The 17,130-nt window shown below is 49.4% G+C and overlaps 5 protein-coding genes across 5 annotated transcripts; 1 reads left to right on the top strand and 4 right to left on the bottom strand.

Moving 5' to 3' along the window:
• Positions 1-789: 789 nt before the first annotated feature.
• On the top strand, positions 790-1,324 carry AO090120000056 (uncharacterized protein; the record flags this gene model as incomplete). Its single annotated transcript, XM_023237590.1, has 3 exons — positions 790-827; positions 882-958; positions 1,023-1,324. The coding sequence occupies 3 exons, from the start codon at positions 790-792 to the stop codon at positions 1,322-1,324; spliced, it is 417 nt and encodes a 138-aa protein (XP_023092407.1).
• Positions 1,325-2,143: 819 nt separating this feature from the next.
• AO090120000055 (alkyl/aryl-sulfatase) lies at positions 2,144-4,024 on the bottom strand (the record flags this gene model as incomplete). The annotated part of the gene is made up of 1 exon (XM_001823771.1): positions 2,144-4,024. One exon carries the CDS (start codon positions 4,022-4,024, stop codon positions 2,144-2,146), a length of 1,881 nt encoding a protein of 626 aa, XP_001823823.1.
• Positions 4,025-5,423: 1,399 nt separating this feature from the next.
• On the bottom strand, positions 5,424-7,378 carry AO090120000054 (ankyrin repeat domain-containing protein; the record flags this gene model as incomplete). Its single annotated transcript, XM_023237588.1, has 3 exons — positions 5,424-6,546; positions 6,598-7,086; positions 7,233-7,378. The coding sequence occupies 3 exons, from the start codon at positions 7,376-7,378 to the stop codon at positions 5,424-5,426; spliced, it is 1,758 nt and encodes a 585-aa protein (XP_023092406.1).
• Positions 7,379-11,537: 4,159 nt separating this feature from the next.
• Positions 11,538-12,749, bottom strand: AO090120000053 (uncharacterized protein; the record flags this gene model as incomplete). The annotated part of the gene is made up of 5 exons (XM_001823769.3): positions 11,538-11,564; positions 11,618-11,643; positions 11,714-12,048; positions 12,097-12,516; positions 12,610-12,749. 5 exons carry the CDS (start codon positions 12,747-12,749, stop codon positions 11,538-11,540), a joined length of 948 nt encoding a protein of 315 aa, XP_001823821.1.
• A 501-nt stretch (positions 12,750-13,250) lies between these two features.
• treA (alpha,alpha-trehalase treA) lies at positions 13,251-16,664 on the bottom strand (the record flags this gene model as incomplete). Its single annotated transcript, XM_023237587.1, has 4 exons — positions 13,251-14,423; positions 14,503-14,790; positions 14,841-16,580; positions 16,653-16,664. The coding sequence occupies 4 exons, from the start codon at positions 16,662-16,664 to the stop codon at positions 13,251-13,253; spliced, it is 3,213 nt and encodes a 1,070-aa protein (XP_023092405.1).
• Between the last annotated feature and the right edge of the window lie 466 nt (positions 16,665-17,130).

The raw sequence follows: 17,130 nt of genomic DNA, 5'->3' as shown, positions 1-17,130 counted from the left end.
CGCCCATAGTTCAATGCTAGAGAAGATCTATTTAGCCAAACGAAACGAGATAAGGATGGTTACTCTGGTAAATTTGACCATTGATAACGTGGTGAACCTTTATCACCATGACCAAGGCGCGTAGGAGGTGCCAACTACTCCCATAAGGGGCCACATTGTAGCGAATTGTAAAAGGTGCGGTGGGCCTATTCAATGTAGTAGAGAAGTAGTTGCACTTCATATTCCTCGGTTGTGCTCACCGTCCAAGAAATATCAAGCTGGTTACATCATTATCTGAAGCGAATATGCACAAATACGAATAGGAGCGCAAGGGTTACGTAGAATACGACTGTAGATGTATGCAACCATGCATGCAAGAGAAAAAGCGAATACGAGCATGCATATCCATACCAGCCTGAGTAAGATAGCAGCCAAGAGTCATGATTTGTCGATCATAACAAATACGAAGAGTCATGTATTCCTATTCAGGAAATGATATGACACTAGTGATGAAACTTGTTGCTGGTGAGGCTCCTCGTATATGTCCCTGACAACCCCACATCAGTAAGTGACCAATACATTGAGTAAATATATTTATAGACATGCAGAAAGCATGCCGATCATAGCTTATCCCCGCGATTCGATGGGTATAATGTAACCCACTCGCAGATTGATTCTTAATCTTTCTTAGTGCGGTGGATCTGTTCGTGTGATACTTCCATCAATAACAATGTTTATGCTGGATTCTATACATTCCTGTAGGACTGTTTGCTCGTATAGTTCGTGATGGTACTCTGCTATCAGGGAATCATGCCAATGCCTTGTCGCACTCAAAGATATAAATATTGGTAAATACTCCCTGCTCTTGACAAGATCCCATCAACCACAATTTCATTTCACAGTTTCACTGTCATTGTTTGCCTACCTTATCTTCACCTCACCAATTTTGGTTATCTCAAGACCAATATCATCCCACATTGTATGCCCCTATCCCATTAGCTCAAAAGATATCACCAAAACCTAACTATTCACTCACTGAGCAGTCAGTAACCCCAATCACAACAGCAACATGCAGCTCAAGTCCCTCTTCGTCGTCATGGCCGGCCTGATGGCCTTCGCCGCAGCGGCACCCGCTGAAGCTGAAGCCAGAGACACCGCGAACGTTCAAGCCAGAAAGTCCTGGACCGCGGAAGGCGGCTGCAAGACCGACTGGGCTGGTCGGTGCAACGCGCAATGTATCGGTGAGGGTGTGAGATCTCATGGATGCAAGAAGAGCGATATCAGCTCGGGCATTGAATCGTCGCACTGTTTTTTTGGCTGGAATATTTGCAAGTGCTCTTGCTAGATGGTCTGGAGTGTTGTTCCTACAGGAAATGAACTGGAAGTGAGGCTTGGGGGCCTCTGCTCGGTCCAAGTTTGGTTTCATGGTTCGAGGGAAGCGTTCCTAGATGCGACTGAGAGATCGTGCTTAGGTACCTGGGAGTGTTGGCCGGATGGAAGGATGATGTCTGGAATGTATCTAGACATATGAGTCTTGTCTCAATCCATATACTTCTATTCCCTGCCTTTACTGCTCATAAAGCTATGCTCCTTATCTCGATTTATGAGATAGTAATATCTCGGTCTAGGAAACAACTAGTGTGACAGGCAGCAATGGCCCGATTCAATAACGCATGACCATTTCAGGAATTCAGTTAACTCGCTATATGGAATCTGAGGTCTAATACGCTCGCTCCATAGCTCGAAGCCACCTGCTATCCGAGGTGATTTAGTGATTTAGACTTCCGAATTGCATACTGTCATTAAAATAAGCTTTAATTGGACACAGCTCTGTCATGCAAATCGGGTTCCATTCATGACTGCAGATCAAGGACGTTGGGAATGGTCTTGTGTTCGATTTAATCGGTATCAGTCATCCAAGGGCTGTCTGTATAGGTGGTAGCCCTGCTATGTACTCGGGGACGTATTCAGTACTAATTGATAGGTTCACAATATACAATATGAACTTCCTACTAATTATACTTTTACTATTAATAGACGCTCTGATTACCGTCAGAATACCAGACTACCAGAACCGCATATAACCAGAATCGAATAGGTACTAAAGACGCAAACCCCTTCATTTCCCCCATCAGCGTTGCGTGGGGCCTATATATTGTCCATCTTAGGTCGATGAGCCCTGAATCGCTCTGGGAGTCACGATCGCAAACGCAGGGTCAGGCGTAGTGAGCAATGACACTAACGTTTCCCAGTATTTCACATCTCCGGCCGTGGTGAGGCCGCCAAGATCCTTTCTGTCTCCAGCAATCAAAGCAGTCAGATCCTTGTGCGTCAACCAGATCACCAAAGACGCGTCTCTCTCATTCGACGGCTCGCGGTACTCAATTCCATGGCCAGTCAAGGCACCATTGCTCAAGTTCAAATGCCATCCCCGACTCATGTCCGTGATCATAAAGTCGATCGTGAGTGACCGACCCCATGCTTTGGGTCCATCAACATGCATAGCAATAGTATCGAACAATTGCTCCAAATCAAGAGCCATCAATAACTCAGCTGACATGGCTAGCTGGGAACCGACAGGTTTATTCTGGGGATGCAGCTCGCGCGCTCCAGTAAGGTAAAAATTACGCCAGACGCCATTTTCCGCGCCGTACCCCAGTTTGCGATAAACTGATGCGAGCTCGCTTCTAGCCTGGTCATTGTTTTGGTCAGCATAGACAGCATGGTTGAGGAGTGTTGCGGCGAAACGAAGATCTCCCTCGTCTGTGTACTCTTTAGCCAAGTCGATCACTTTCGCTATCCCACCCATGCATTTCACGTAGCGCTTTGCGGATGCCACGGGTGTGTGTTCCCATAGGTGAGCAGGATTCCCGTCGAGCCAGCCCATGTAGCGATTGTAGATCGCCTTGACATTGTGGCTGATCGAACCATAGTAGCCGCGGGCACTCCAGGTGTTGTTCAAGGATGGTGGAAGATGAAAGTTTTCGGCGATTTCTATACCTGTTTGGCCTGTGTTGAGAAGACGGAGAGTTTCATTATGCAGATAGGCATATAGATCGCGCTGCTTGGTCAGGAACTCATTGACGTTCTCGTTATCCCATGTCGGCCAATGATGGCTAGAGAATACAACATGGGCATCCTTTCCATAGCGCACGATAGCCTCATCAAGGTATTTGGCCCAAACTCTGGCGTCGCGTACTAAAGCCCCTCTCAGTGTTTGGATGTTGTGGAGAGTGTGAGTAGCATTTTCAGCCATGCAGAGAGCGTTATACTGAGGGAAATACATGTTCATCTCCGCCGGCGCCTCGGTTCCAGGAGTTAATTGACATTCGATTTCCAGATCATCATCTACAATGATTTTCTCCCCCGTACGCTTGATACCGGTCGTGGGCGGAATCAATCCCGATACACCAGTTGAAACGGTGAGACCTAGTCCGCAGCCGATTTGGCCGTCCCGCTGTCGTGGCAGAGACTCGCCGTACATGTAGACCGCTCGACGGCCCATGGCGTTTCCAGCATAGACGTTCTCACTCACGGCATGTTCAAGGAATCCATTAGGGGCGTACACCTTCAGACCCTCGCCAGCAGCATCTGCGATGGCCTTGGCTCCGCCGAAATGGTCCACATGGGAATGGGTGTAGATCAAAGCTTTGATAGCCCTATCTGGGAACTGGCCTTGGTACAGTTCAAGGGCCTTCTTGGCTGTTTCAACAGAAGTGAGCGGGTCGATAACGGCCACGCCTTTTGTGTTCGGACACTCGATGAAAGTGATGTTCGAAAGATCGAGCCCCCGGACCTGGTAGATTCCAGGTCGAACTCCAAATAGACCCTGCTTTTGGCAAAGTTGGGACTGCCTCCAGAGAGATGGGTTTGTGAAATGGGGAGGGTACTCTTTTGCCAAGAAGTCAAAAGAATCATTGTCCCAAATGGCTCGTGCCGGGTCGGTGTCTGAGTACACCACGCAGGGCTCTAGACTGGTGATCAGTCCTCGCGAGGCATTCGTCTTGTCGGTAGGGTCCTCAGGTGGATAGGATGTGGAAGACATGACTACAAGCAGATATGACTGAAATTGAAGAGTAGAGATGTAGGATTGCCAGATACGATTGTTTGCCCACGTTTGGTGACGTTAACTGGCTGTTGGGATATATCCGGCGCTCCTGGCCGGTATTTATCGCCTAGATTCCCTCATCTAGTTGCTTCCTTGGACTTGGGATCCCTGTCAGAAGTCTATCAATGTGAAGTGGCAGAGTGGGCGACGTGTCTACCTGTAGCACCTGCGTATTTGGAGCCTGCAAGCAATTCGAAAGGATTCCACTAAGCCCCGCATACCCCGCGCTGTAAAGCTCGTTGCGTACTCCTTTCGGCCAACCATTTTGTCCGTGAACCAGGGAATGCATTGAGTGGTTTCGTCAGACTGTGCGGTAGGTGGAGAGTGACGTAGCATTGCCTTCCGCCCCGGCCCGACATAACCATATCAACAGTGACGGGTTTATATTGATAAAGGAACAGGCACAACTTGGATCGATCCTTATATTTCGCAGAGTATACATGCTTTGTGATTGTGTCGTTAGTATTGTGGTCTGAGAGACTCAGAAGAATCTTTACGCAAATCTCCTCAATCTGCAAAGGATCCTAGAGCAAAGCGGAAGTATCTTCCGGCAGATATTCTTAGTCAGAGACTGTAACAACACTACTGCAAGTGTGGTCAGCCCCGTGTGAAATCAGATGCACTGTTGCTCCTCATGTAGAAGCACTTCTTGGCCTGTCGTGTCATATTTTGCAGAAGCCGAGATAGATCTTTGAGCTACTAAGCTCTTTATCCGAATCCATCCACCAAGGCCTCAGTTTGACATGTCCCTTCTTATCCTGGTTGAAAGAATACGATTACACCACATCAATAGAGGGGGCCTTAAGGTGTCGACGTCAGTTATGGGATCAACCTGATAGTGCTGTGGCAGGCGGGGTCGGCGTTAGTCTGCAGGAGAGTTGCATTAGTAGGTAGGGTTAACGCTCTCAGAGACCAAAATCTGTCACCCACTCTGCAAGCTCATACTGGGACCTGGATAACCGCCGATACTTACATGCTGCATCTGGACGTCCACTAGCCATTGGCGAAATTGGTAAGGACGATGTTACCTTGTATGTAGCTCCTTGTCATGCTCCATGTAGCGCCCCCTCGTTTACGTTACCTGGCACAGCTCCTTGGCTCTGGGTCCTGAGTACCAAGATTTTCGTTGCAAACAAGACATTTGACTAGATGTCTCATCGAACTGAAGCGTAAGGTATCGGAGATAGCTTCAAGAGAAGAAAATCTCGGCAAGTAAAGGTTATTCGTCACCGACTCGCTCCAGAAGTGTCCTTTAGTGATTTTATAATGTCATACAAAATACGCATGGAAGGGAATAAAAGAAAACACAGTCTGTATATATCCTTTTCAGAAAGCATCAGGCCTCCTCATCATCCTCATCCATTTGATCTTCATCCGGAAAGTTCACACCCAGACCAGTTAAATACTCAACAACATCCCTCCTCTCCTCAGCACATTCCACAAGTATAGATGTATCAAGGCTCCCAATATCAGCACCAAACTCGACAAGTAACTTTACTGTCTCTAGATCTCCTTCAACAACAGCAATAGACAGCGGCGTTTCTCCATCATCATCAACCGCCGACACACTGGCTCCGTACTCAAGAAGAGTCCTCGCCGTTTCAGACTCATCCTCAATCCCAGCAGCAACATGCAACGCCGTCTGCCCGTTCCCTGATTGTGCTTCGACATCCCCCCCCTGTTGGAGTAGAGCCTTGACAAAGAGACGTCCACCGACAATATGAGCAGCAACATGGAGCGGTCCATAACCACGCGGGAAATACGCCCAGCGCTGTTCAGCGCTTTCAAGCTCGTCGTAGCTGTCGTCATCCTGATACAGCCAGGCATCTGCTGCCTGAAGGTAGGAGTCGATGGAGCCGCGGTGAGATGCGAATCGCAGGAAGTCGTCGAGGGCTTCCTGTTGGTGAGGTACTCTAGAGGTATAGAGTGAGATTATCCGTGAAGCGAATGGGAGGAAAGGGTGAGTTTGGAAGCGCTTCTTTAAACTCGCTGATGAAGTGCAGGCTCCCCTTTGGAAGTCCTCCTGTGATAGGTAGGATAGGGCGGCACGGAGCATTGTCCCTTTGGTATTGCTTTTGGAGACTTCTTCGCACAAATGGCTTTGGAGAAGAGGGGACCGGATTCGCATCGCTTGGGTGCATGTGCCGAAAGAGACAAAGTGAGCACACATATTTGCCACGTCGTGAGTGGTGTAGTCATTGTCCTCGTTTTTATATAAGCCGAGAAAGCGTAGGAAGTCCACAATCTGGGGTATTGTTGGCTTATAGCCGATTTCTTCTAGTGTGGAGACTAGGTGGAGCACCTGAATGGGATTCTTTTCGTGTTCTGCTTTTTCTATATGACTTAATGCTAGCTGGCTAAGTGCCTTGGACTTTTCCGAAGAGGGTACGTTAGATAGCACTTGAGCCAATTCATTCAATGTATCTGAAATAGCTCCGAACCGAGGGAGCGGAGGAAAGCTTTTCTAATATCAGCAGCTGTGTAGTAATGGTGAGGACAATAACACATACATGCCGTCCAACATTTCAATTATATCGGACATAGCCTCACGAACGTCTTTTGGTATTGGATATAAATGTTTCTCGCCTGATACATCTCCTAATTCGTGCATAATGTAAGTCATGAGATCATCGTCGCTTGCCCTGGTTACTATGGTAGGCAGTTTGTAGGTTCGCAGAAGTGAACGGGGCGGCGGGTAGCGACTGGTTATAAGAATGTGCAGACGAGAATTCTGAACATCGTTACCTCCAAGGCAGACGAGCATATCCTTTAATGCAGCTTCAGAGGCATTAGCAGCATCAAATACCACGAAAACTGACTCGAAGGACGAGGTGATCAGGCTCCATAGTCCAGATTCACCTTCATCCAGAGAGTAAAAGGCAGAGTATTCCTCTGCTAAGTCGAGGATATCAGTTGGAGGTTCAATGATTTGAGTCATGAGCTGTCTCGATACAGAACGAAATGCAACACCAAAGTCCGCGACATTGTATTGTGGATGGCTGTCATCAAAATAGAATACTGCAATTCCTGACTGGCTCTCCTTTGAGCTTATGTGATCAACAACAAGAGAGCTGATATACGTCTTTCCCGTTGCAGCTAGTTGACTGTTAGCACTTCCATGCCGATAGAAATGCACCATACTTACCCGGTCCGTAAGCCCAGAGAAGCTGTAGACCAGAGCCGTTGATCCATTCTTGCGTGAGCCTGTCTTTCAGAAACCAGTTTCCTAGCGTCCCTATTCGCTCCCGGCTCAAGGTTTCCTGCCTCTCTGCTGTCGAGTCCCCGGGGCATATTTTACCAAGTATATGATTGTGATTATAGGGCGACATTGTTGTTCAAAGATGCTGACAAGCTTTGTCTCCGGTCTATTCAAGTACCAGACACCGATCCCCACTTTCTTGGCATGATAGGCGCCAATCTCGCTGCCTAATGGCTCACGGCATCTCAATGGAAAACAACCACGAAAGGGTCTGAATAGCCTCTCCACCTCAGCTTGGGGAGCAAATATAGTGATTCATGGCCAGGACATGCCAAGAGAAAATTGAAGAACCAATTAAAACAAGGCTTGGCGTGGACACGACATGTCGGCGAGCAAAACAATCACTGCAGACAACATTTGACTGTCCAAGTTAACCCCAAGAATGGCAACCCAAACCGCGCAAGCTATAGCCCTCTCAACATTCGAGCTTCTCGAATTAATTCTCCTACAACTAGACACGCAAACACTTCTCACAGCCCAGCGCACATGCCAGACCTGGCACAGAATAATCCAAGAATCAGTCGCTATTCAAAAAGCGCTCTTTTTCATCCCAATGAACTCTTCATCCGCGAATATCAAAGTGCAAAATGCATTACTGGCAAAGAAGTTTCCTGGTTTCTTCAACTCGAATTTAACCTTGTTAGCCAACGTGGATATGCTACAGCGACCTGAGAAGCTCGAAGCGTATATTCGTCCTGAAGCAAGCTGGCGTCGCATGCTTGTCCAGCAGCCTCCTATATTCAGAATTGGAATCCTCGTTTCCTGTTTTGCTTTTAGTGAGAGTTACACATTCTATGAATTATCGGTACATATATTTCTCTACTGCCAAATAAAACTGTACTGATGTTAACCCGGATGCACAGACAAGAGAGGATGGTCTACGAATGGAAGAACTGTTCGAGGCCTTCCTATTCCATCGTGATGTGGTTGGGCTTGACAACCCGGCCACCAATTGGTGGGGCAACACTGATTCTCCTGGATGGCGTAAAATAGAACAAATGACGGGCAGAACGATGGAGACAGACCTTGTGATTTCAATTCTTGGTGGCTCGACATGTACGGACTATGATGACGATTGGGAATCCGAAGATGTCATACAAGGAGTTCGGATTCGGGACGTATACCAAAAGTTGAATCTACAACCTTATATACCAGTAAACGAGGCGAGGCTGAACGGGTGGGAATACTCGCGGTGGTATGATTGACTTGCTTCCAGGTTGGTGTTGCTTTTCTTGATATATACATATGGCGTTAATCTTTTGATTTCTTAATATTTTCTCCCCTTCTCACGCCTTTTTGTGAGTAACAAACGGAAGTTCTATTCCAGTAACATTAACAACCCACGATATTCGTCAATGAAATCTGCCTGGCCTAAAAGGAACGCCCTTTGCTTTTTACTGTGAGACAATTACCTTGACTGTGTGGAGAAAAAGGCATATTAACTGCTCTGAGCTGTAAAATAACAATTGAGAATCCTCAGACCACGCCTTAATTGCGCTTGAATAACTAGAAGCACCCATCCTCGAGATCAGTTTGTGATCGTCTTCTCCTCCACCCCATCTTCATACACTGTTCTACTTTCTTCGAACCACCAAGATTCGATTCCACTCGTGCATCATTGGGAGATGTGGCTACTGGCCCAAGAGTCGGGAAAGCTTATGATGCGGTTAATGCAGCTGATGTTGCCAGTAGGATATAGCTAGGCTGGAACACTGAAAAACAACTACTTAGTAGGTAACACAGCAATCTGTCACAAATTCAATCCATCTGGTTACTCAAGAACTCTGCGGATAGGAGAGGACCTAGTTGAAGAGCTATCACGCGTCTTGCCAGAACTCTGCTGTCTTCGTCGCACGATTAACGTCGTAGGCTGATTCTCCTGCTGGTGAAGCGCAGAATCAGAGATACGCGGCCAAATTGGCTGGATACTTGAGGTACCACCAGCTACTCCAGGCGTTGGATGCTCAACAAGTCCCACATCTTCCACCTCATCGCATGATTTGGCCAATTGGCAACTCGGCTGTACATGGCTTTAACCAATTGGAGGAGCTTCTTGGCCACGAACTCAAATATACATAGCAGCTGTAGTCGCAGAAGCTGACATGCAGTGTTTGAGGAAGACGATTGAATTATAAAATTATCGCAGGAACGTACATGAGCGACTGCACCTGTAGAGTTCCAGTGCGCAGGAATTGCAGAAAGATTCGTCGAGCCAATCAATAAATAGGCGCATTAAGTGATGAAATAAAGACTTGCGTAGACAAATGGAAAGGATAGGAATAACAGGCCTGATTCTCATGGCTAGCAGATAGGGTACCAAGACGCACTTGGTATCTGACTTGAGTACATGACTAGTTTCTCTCCCCAATGAAAACGAACATATCAACAGTCTCCCGATACTGGATTTGAGGAGAGTTTACGCGGATGACCACGCAGTGTTTTGCCCTGGAGGTCGTGACGTTGATGCGACGTGACGAGAACATGAACCCCGGATATCCGCTATTCTTCGTGAGCATACCGATTGCGATCTTGGCCCTCTGCGCCCCATCGACGATCTAGATGCGTGGCTTCGTCTCAGTTCCCTGGTATATTGCTTCCTATTTCTGGGCGGCTAAAGCCACCTGCTCCTTGTACGGAGAGATAATAAGAACATTTCGACAGTACCGATTATGACTCTCGCCAAGCGGATGGCAATCTCTGCTTTTCCCTGGTTGATGATCGACTTGGATGCGTCGCGGGAAGTCTGGCCCAACCCAATCCCCGAGGGAGACGCCATGTGCAATTGTTCCACTGCACAGTCACGGCGCCGCCAAACAGGCAATCTACGCTCATGGAGCAATTCATACGAGCTGACCGCACCTGTCCATCGTAGAAAGCTTCGGAAGTGGGAGCGTAAAGGTGAGCGTGGGAGCGATTCTGGACGTCCAACATCACGGACGGGTAACCAACGATATGGAGGCGTTCGAATGCCGAGACACTCCACATTCTCTGGCCCTCGAGTGTGAAGGTTAGAGGGTTGAGCTGTTTGTACTCCCTACCATGTGGACCCGGTTGACGCTGGACAGAATCGAAAGCGCGGGAAACAACTCTGGATCCCTGAAAAAGCTCGCCTCGTCGAAGATTACGGCGTTCGGCTTAAAGCAGCGCTTGTCCAACTCTCTGGCGTTCATTACAGTGGTCACAACAATATCAGTTACGTCCGTTATCTCCCTGAGTACCTTCTCCTCCAATCGACGTGGTAGCAGGCCGGCAGGTGTCGAGGATCCTACCGGACTCCGTGATCTGTCTAGAGCGTCATCAGAAGCAAGCAAGGCGCCGACTGTCTGGCTGTCGGAAGAACTGCTTCATCTTCCCCAGGTCATCACTAGGCGACGAGACTCCAGCAAAATGTATTACGCGGGTCTCATTGAACGACCGAGCGCATAAGAACCCATTTCTCAGTTCAGGCTGGGCAGCCACAAAGCTAACACTCTTCTCGATGACAGCATCTCCCGCGTTATTCGTCACAGAGACCTGCAAGTTTTGCAAGTCCTCTGCGACGCATAACTTGGGACAGAAGCACGGCAGTTGCGGCTGTGACTCGGGTTTCTGCCAATACTCGGAGAACTGATGCTTATCGATAGCTTCTAACGCAACGATTGCTGCGCTGCGATTTTCTGGCTGTCGTTGAGCCACCAGATCACGAAGTGAGAATCAGGACGTTTGTGTCCAGATACTGGCATTCGGGAAGCCATGCCTCGGTGCTGATGCGCGCCTGTCCGGGATAGACAAGGGCACGCAGTGCTTCCTAGCTAATACTAACCCTAATGTCCACTTAGCAGAAGGGTGCGGATGCGCTTATATTGAGTAATACGGGTTATAAACACAACGCACCATGACTGTTTAACCTCGTTGTCTTAAAATAGAAGAGATCAACTGCAGAGCTACCAATAAAACCGCTCCAGGCGATTATATCATTGTGCGGCCGTTCCAGTGCGCAACATCGTCCACATATTTGACATATTCGAGCTCCTTACGACAATATCCAGTCATTGATATACGGAAAGATTCCTTTTCGCAAAAGTCTAGGCTCTCTTAAGGTAAATAAAATTTAGCACGGTTATGTACATTCGTCTATAGTAGATTAGGATACCCCGAGTACCTCTATGCTCTATGATGTACATCATTCTACACCTCCTTAGTCGCGGTCGTCTATTTCGCGATCTCGACACCTCCAACCTAGTTAAAGAAGTTAGTAACACTCTATGCATAATTCCAAAAGGGTGACCTACAGCGCCCATAGCCTTCTTGAGGTCACCTGCCAAAAAAAATGCGTTAGACATGACCCATCAATCCTCGCCAAGTGATTAGAATCATCCGATACTTACCGTAGATGGCAAACTGTCCGGCAGTCAAAGCACCAACCATGACCAGACGAGCACCAATACCGCTGAAAGAACCACGGAAACCCAGCTCCTTAGCGATCTTGATTAATCTACTAGTCGTGCCCTCGCCGGGGAGACCCTTGGTCTTGTTGATCTTGGAAAGCATAGTATCGGCGGGCTGAGAGACAATGGCGGCGGCGAAACCGGCAATCAGACCGGAACCAAGATTGATGGCGGTCTGCATGCCGTCGCTAGTCTTCTCCTTATCGAAGAAGTTGGCGTAGGCGAACTCGGCGACCTTTTCGTAGACAACGAACTTGGACATGGTATACGGGACCCTATCTACGTGAGTCATGAGCCCAGATACCGAGCCTGGTTATACATACTGCTTGAACAGAATAGGCCCAAAGCCAGAATAAAACCCAGCAAGACCCTCCTGACGAGCAATCCTCCCGAACCCAGAAACAAGGCCACTAGCAAAGGTCGGCTCCGACACCAAACGAATACGGGTCGCCTCAAGCGGACAGAGCGCAATATCAGCGAAGAACTCCGCAAAAGCCGACGAAACACAGTAGACGGCGATACGGTTGTTTCTGGCATTTTCATAGCCGATAGTGTTGATCGACTGCTGTTTGAAGAACTCATAACCACCGAACTTCAGCGCACCCTGTAGGAAGTACCCGGCGAATGTAGGACCGGCACCGGTTAGAAGGGCGCCGGCGCCTTCATTCTGGATGACCTGGCGGAAGCCACCGATGAGGCCGCGGTTGTAGGTGACAGGGTCGAGCTGGATACGGGTTTTGACGCTGTGCAAAGGTATCTGTCAGTCACTTTGTTGCGACTTTTTTTGCTTGTAGCCGATGTCGTTTTGGTTGTTCGCGAGAATTGGCGCGACTTACACATCGACGGGGGTGAGACCTCCGTGGGTGACGGAACAGCAGACGGCTCCGGCGAATGCGAATCGCGAATACAGGTTCAAGCCGCTTAGCTTCTGGGGCTCGGTTTTGGCCTCCACGGGCGCGGCTGTGGTAACGCTCATCTTGTCGGTATGATATGAAGGGACGGTTGATTGGTGGAGTGGAGAATAATACACCAGGATGAAGCAGAAGCTTGTCGGAGAAGGTGGAGAGAGTCGCAAAGTGGTTTTTATCAGGAACAACCGGGCAAGGCCGTCCCGAAATAATCCGGAGCCTGCTGACGCCAAGTCAGCCTGCATTTGGGGGCCTGATCGATGATGTGATATGATTGCCATTCTATAGCACGGCGCTTAACCCTAACCCCTTTGGGTAGAATGGGGGCTGTCGGCCCGTCGGCATCTCCCGTTCTGGTGGATCCTCTATCCATATACCATATCCATATACCATATCCTTATACTATATTTATGTACTATATCCAGCAAGATAGGTAGCAGAGGCTATACTACGAGGCCAATCTCTAGTAACAATCACGTTGAATAAACCTTCATAGCAAGATCACTCATCGGAGAGGAAAATTCATTCCTATTAGGAGTAATAAAACCAATCACACAGAAGCAAACAACCTACCTCCGAAGTCTCTCCAACAAAGCCCTATCCCTAACATTCATACCCCTCCTCTGCGCAGTAGCCGCCGACTGAGACTGTCCACCTTCCTGGCTCAGTATCACCCACTCTGCCACCGTGGCACCTGCATCCTCTTGCTCGCCACTAAGAGCCTGGTTCCCAGCAATCAACAAAGTCGCATACTTCGACGCCTTCACAGTCTCCTTAAGCTGCGTAGTAGTCGTATTTCCAACCGGAATGCGAACCTGGTTCTCCTCTTCCGCCGTGTATATCGTCGAGGGCTCAATACCCGTCAAAGTGAGAACAACTCTATACTTCTCATCCCCTTCATCTTGAGCCTGGTCCTGAGTCCCAAACGCAAACACAGAAGCCGGATTGTCAATAACCTCCTCATGGAAAATGACCGACGCATTAACCGGCGGCGCAGAAGCCCAATCGAAATGGAACCCGGACACGGCATTCGCCAACTGCGTATCCGACAAGGTAACAGTAATAGAAGAGAGATTCGACGAAGCAGGCTGCCACTTCGTAGACGTCGCACCGTCATTAGCAGAGATGGGGAACTGGCCTGCCTTGTACTCATCCGGAGACGTGATAGGCTGACATTGGATCTGGTTTCCTTGCATGGTGGGAATTGTGCCGATTTGCCGGTTCTCAATGATCAGGGGACTTCCGGTTGGTTGGAGGGTGTGGGTTTCCGCTTCGTCGCTGCCGACGTGCACGGGGATTGTGGCGTTTCGGAAGCGTTCGTCGGCGGTGGAGAGGGGGGCGGTCTTTGTGTCGCGGCGGATGGTGGTGTGGGTGTAGTTGGATTCGGCGGCGATGGGCCAGCCGCGCCAGTAGAAGGTTCGGTATTTGACGTAGGGGATTTGTGGGGGTAGGTTGGGGGTGATGTAGATTCCTTCTTCGGGGAGGAGACGCAGGCCGAGGTATCCGAATAGCACGACTTGGTTGGCGCCGCCGTGGCCCGTGAGGAATGGGTAGGCGGGGTGGGTGCCGCCGTTGATGCTGGCGTTGTCGAGCATTTGTTCAGACAGCTGGAAGAAGGGACCTCTGGTGTAGGGATCGTAGGAGTATTGGTGGTAGGTCCAGGCTGAACAGCCGGATGGGGAGACGTCGCTCGCTACGATGGAGAAGATGGCCCAGGTCATTGCGGGGCCGTCGGCGGATTGCTTGTTTGCGTACTTTTTGGTTATCAGTGTTAGTATGCGATGATGATGAAGTGGTATCTCAGGTGAGTAAGGAACTTACGTAGTCGAGGTCGGAAAGAGCCATTTCGGCTGTGTAGTTGCTCTCGTAGGCCAGTGGGTAGGTGACTAGGACGACATCCGCCTGTTTGACCACGGCCGTACCATTCATGGAAGTGTACTCGAGGGTTACGTTGTTCTGGCGCAGCAGAAGCACGTTCTCTGAGATCTCGGTCCAAGTGTCGTTGGGTTCGAGGTTAAATTGCTGGCGGAACGTGTTGGCATTCTCCAGAGTCTGAGCAATGAGGGGCATTGTGAAGCCACCTGCATCAACGTGGTTTGCATACTCGTCCTAAAGACTATTAGTATTGCGATGGGACGGTTCGGAATCGCAGTACCTACCGGGTCAGTCATGTTCGTCAAGGTCCAGCTAGATCCATTACGCTCAACAAGGTTGGAATACAGCGTAGCCACCGAGTCATAGATAGGGAAATGCTTCTCTTGGAAATACTCCGTATCACCGCTAGCGACCCATTGATAGATCATAGAAAGACCAATATCACCGTTCAGATGATACTGGTAGTCAAAGCAGGCGCCAGTCGCTGTGCAGTTTCCGGCACGGCCGCTGGTCCAAGGATAGATTGCTGCCGAGGGGTCAAACCGAGTCTGGTTCTTAGAGCTGGTAAACGCCGTCTTAACGTTCTCCTTCGCCTGTTGATATTTGGCAACTCGGTAGTTGGTCACACCCTGCGCAGCTTCGGGATGCGACGCGACAAGACCTGGTTGCATCCAGACGTCAGCGTCCCAGAAGACTTGGCCACCATAGGAATCGGATGTAAGTCCGCCGACGGAGAAGCTAGTCTCGTTAACAGTGGCGTTAGAGACGGCTGCGATGGCGTTCTGGCTCACAGTGTTCTGCAGCAGATAGTAAATGTTGGTGACGGCGATGACGGCCGAATCAATAACATGTTGGTCTTCAGGGAGCTTTCCGGTGGTCGGGTCGGTGAAGCGGTCGACCGAGTTCTCGTGCATAATATTAGCCCACTCGGAGGCGTGCGACTCCAGAGAGTTCTTGTAGCCCGCTGCCAGTGCCGCAGAAGCAGCTTCCTTGGCTGTCTGTTTGGGGTCTGCGAAAGCATCGGTCGAGGCTCCGCCGACGAACTTGGTGATGCGGACGGGTTCCTTCGCCGTAAATTTGACATTTACAGTCTGCGCGACAGATGACTCGTTGGTGTTCACGTAGGGCTTTCCGGTCACGAGAGTGCGGGACGACAGGTCGACGTTGGCCGATCCGGTCAGGTTCGTATAGATATATGCAGTGACGTTGGAGATTCCCCAGGGCCGCACAGCCGAAAAGAGGGCACCGTCATCTTGACCCGATTCCACAAAGTCGGTTCGTACCGCTGAGTACCCGTCGATCACATTCGCCACGGTCGCATTGGCATCGACTGACGGAATGATCTCCATATCCACCACGGCTTGCGTGATGTTCAACTTGTTGGCGAACAGTCGATAGGTGATCTCGAAGGAGCCTTTGTCCGCAGGAGACCAGGTATACGACCATGATAAGACACCAGCTTTGAAATCGTATGTGGATTGAAAATCGGTAATGGTGCTGTCATCCACAGTGGAGTCCAAATAGACATCATCGCCCAAGTCGAGGATCAGTCCACTCCAGTGAGGAACACCACTGATCGCCGTGTCCCATCCGTACTGAGACAACCAGGGGAAGTTGGTACCGTTTGTGGTTGGTTGAGAGTCAAAGAAACCAGCGATGGTTGCGAACGACTGTCGCCGTGAATAGAGAGGCCAGCCGTTGATGACATCGCCGTCTACTTCTTCGTCGAGCTCAAAGAAGGGGCCAACACTGGCGACATTGATACCCAGGTAACCATTTGCTACAGAGCCGCGCGACTGATAATGGCCCTGGTCTAAGGTAGTTGTCTTGAGGAGCCAATTCTCCTCATCCCAAGTTACGCCGTCGAATTTAGTCTCATACACGTTGTTTGAATCCTTGGCCTTCTGGCTAGAGCCTTCGTGTCGCTTTAAGATCTTAGCGACACGGGGATTATGTTTGTTTTGAGTCCCCTGGCTTGGAAGACCATGGACTGCTGTTAAGAGCAGCGCCCAGGGCGCGAGATTCTAGTGTCTAGTCAGTTTTTGGTCTTTTCTTTGGAGCCCTAATGAGGGTGGAGTGAATAGAAAATTACATACCCTGAGTTTCATTGTTAGTGCCTCCCAGACAGCACTAGAAAATTAGACTGAATGATTTCTTGCGGGAAAAATCCAGGACCACCAAGGCACTTAAATAGAGGCAGAAGCTTAAGTGTGGAGGAGTCTATCCCCGTCGTAGAATAAATTTAATCCCCACACTCGTATCCCGGACGGGGAAGACAGACGCAGATCCTGGAGCACCGGTGCGGAGTTTAACCAGCCGTACCACCCGTTCGATTCGAGAAGCCACTACTCAAAACAGGTACTTATACGGTCCTTGGGTCCACGTTGAGGTATTTTTCCCAAGGCAGGATTGTACCACAGACTTGTCACCGTGACCCAAGGGTTGGATCGGCCAAGAAGCCAGTGAATGACTGAATGAAAGCAATTTGCGGGGTTGAATCAGCCACATCCGACTATACCGAGTCGCTCACTGTAAAGATCGGGATTGGCCGAATGGAAAACTGAGCCGACAGGT

Source organism: Aspergillus oryzae, chromosome 5 (assembly GCF_000184455.2).
Source record: "Aspergillus oryzae RIB40 DNA, chromosome 5".
Taxonomy (NCBI): Eukaryota; Fungi; Ascomycota; class Eurotiomycetes; order Eurotiales; family Aspergillaceae; genus Aspergillus; species Aspergillus oryzae.
This window is presented reverse-complemented; position numbering and strand designations above follow the sequence as displayed.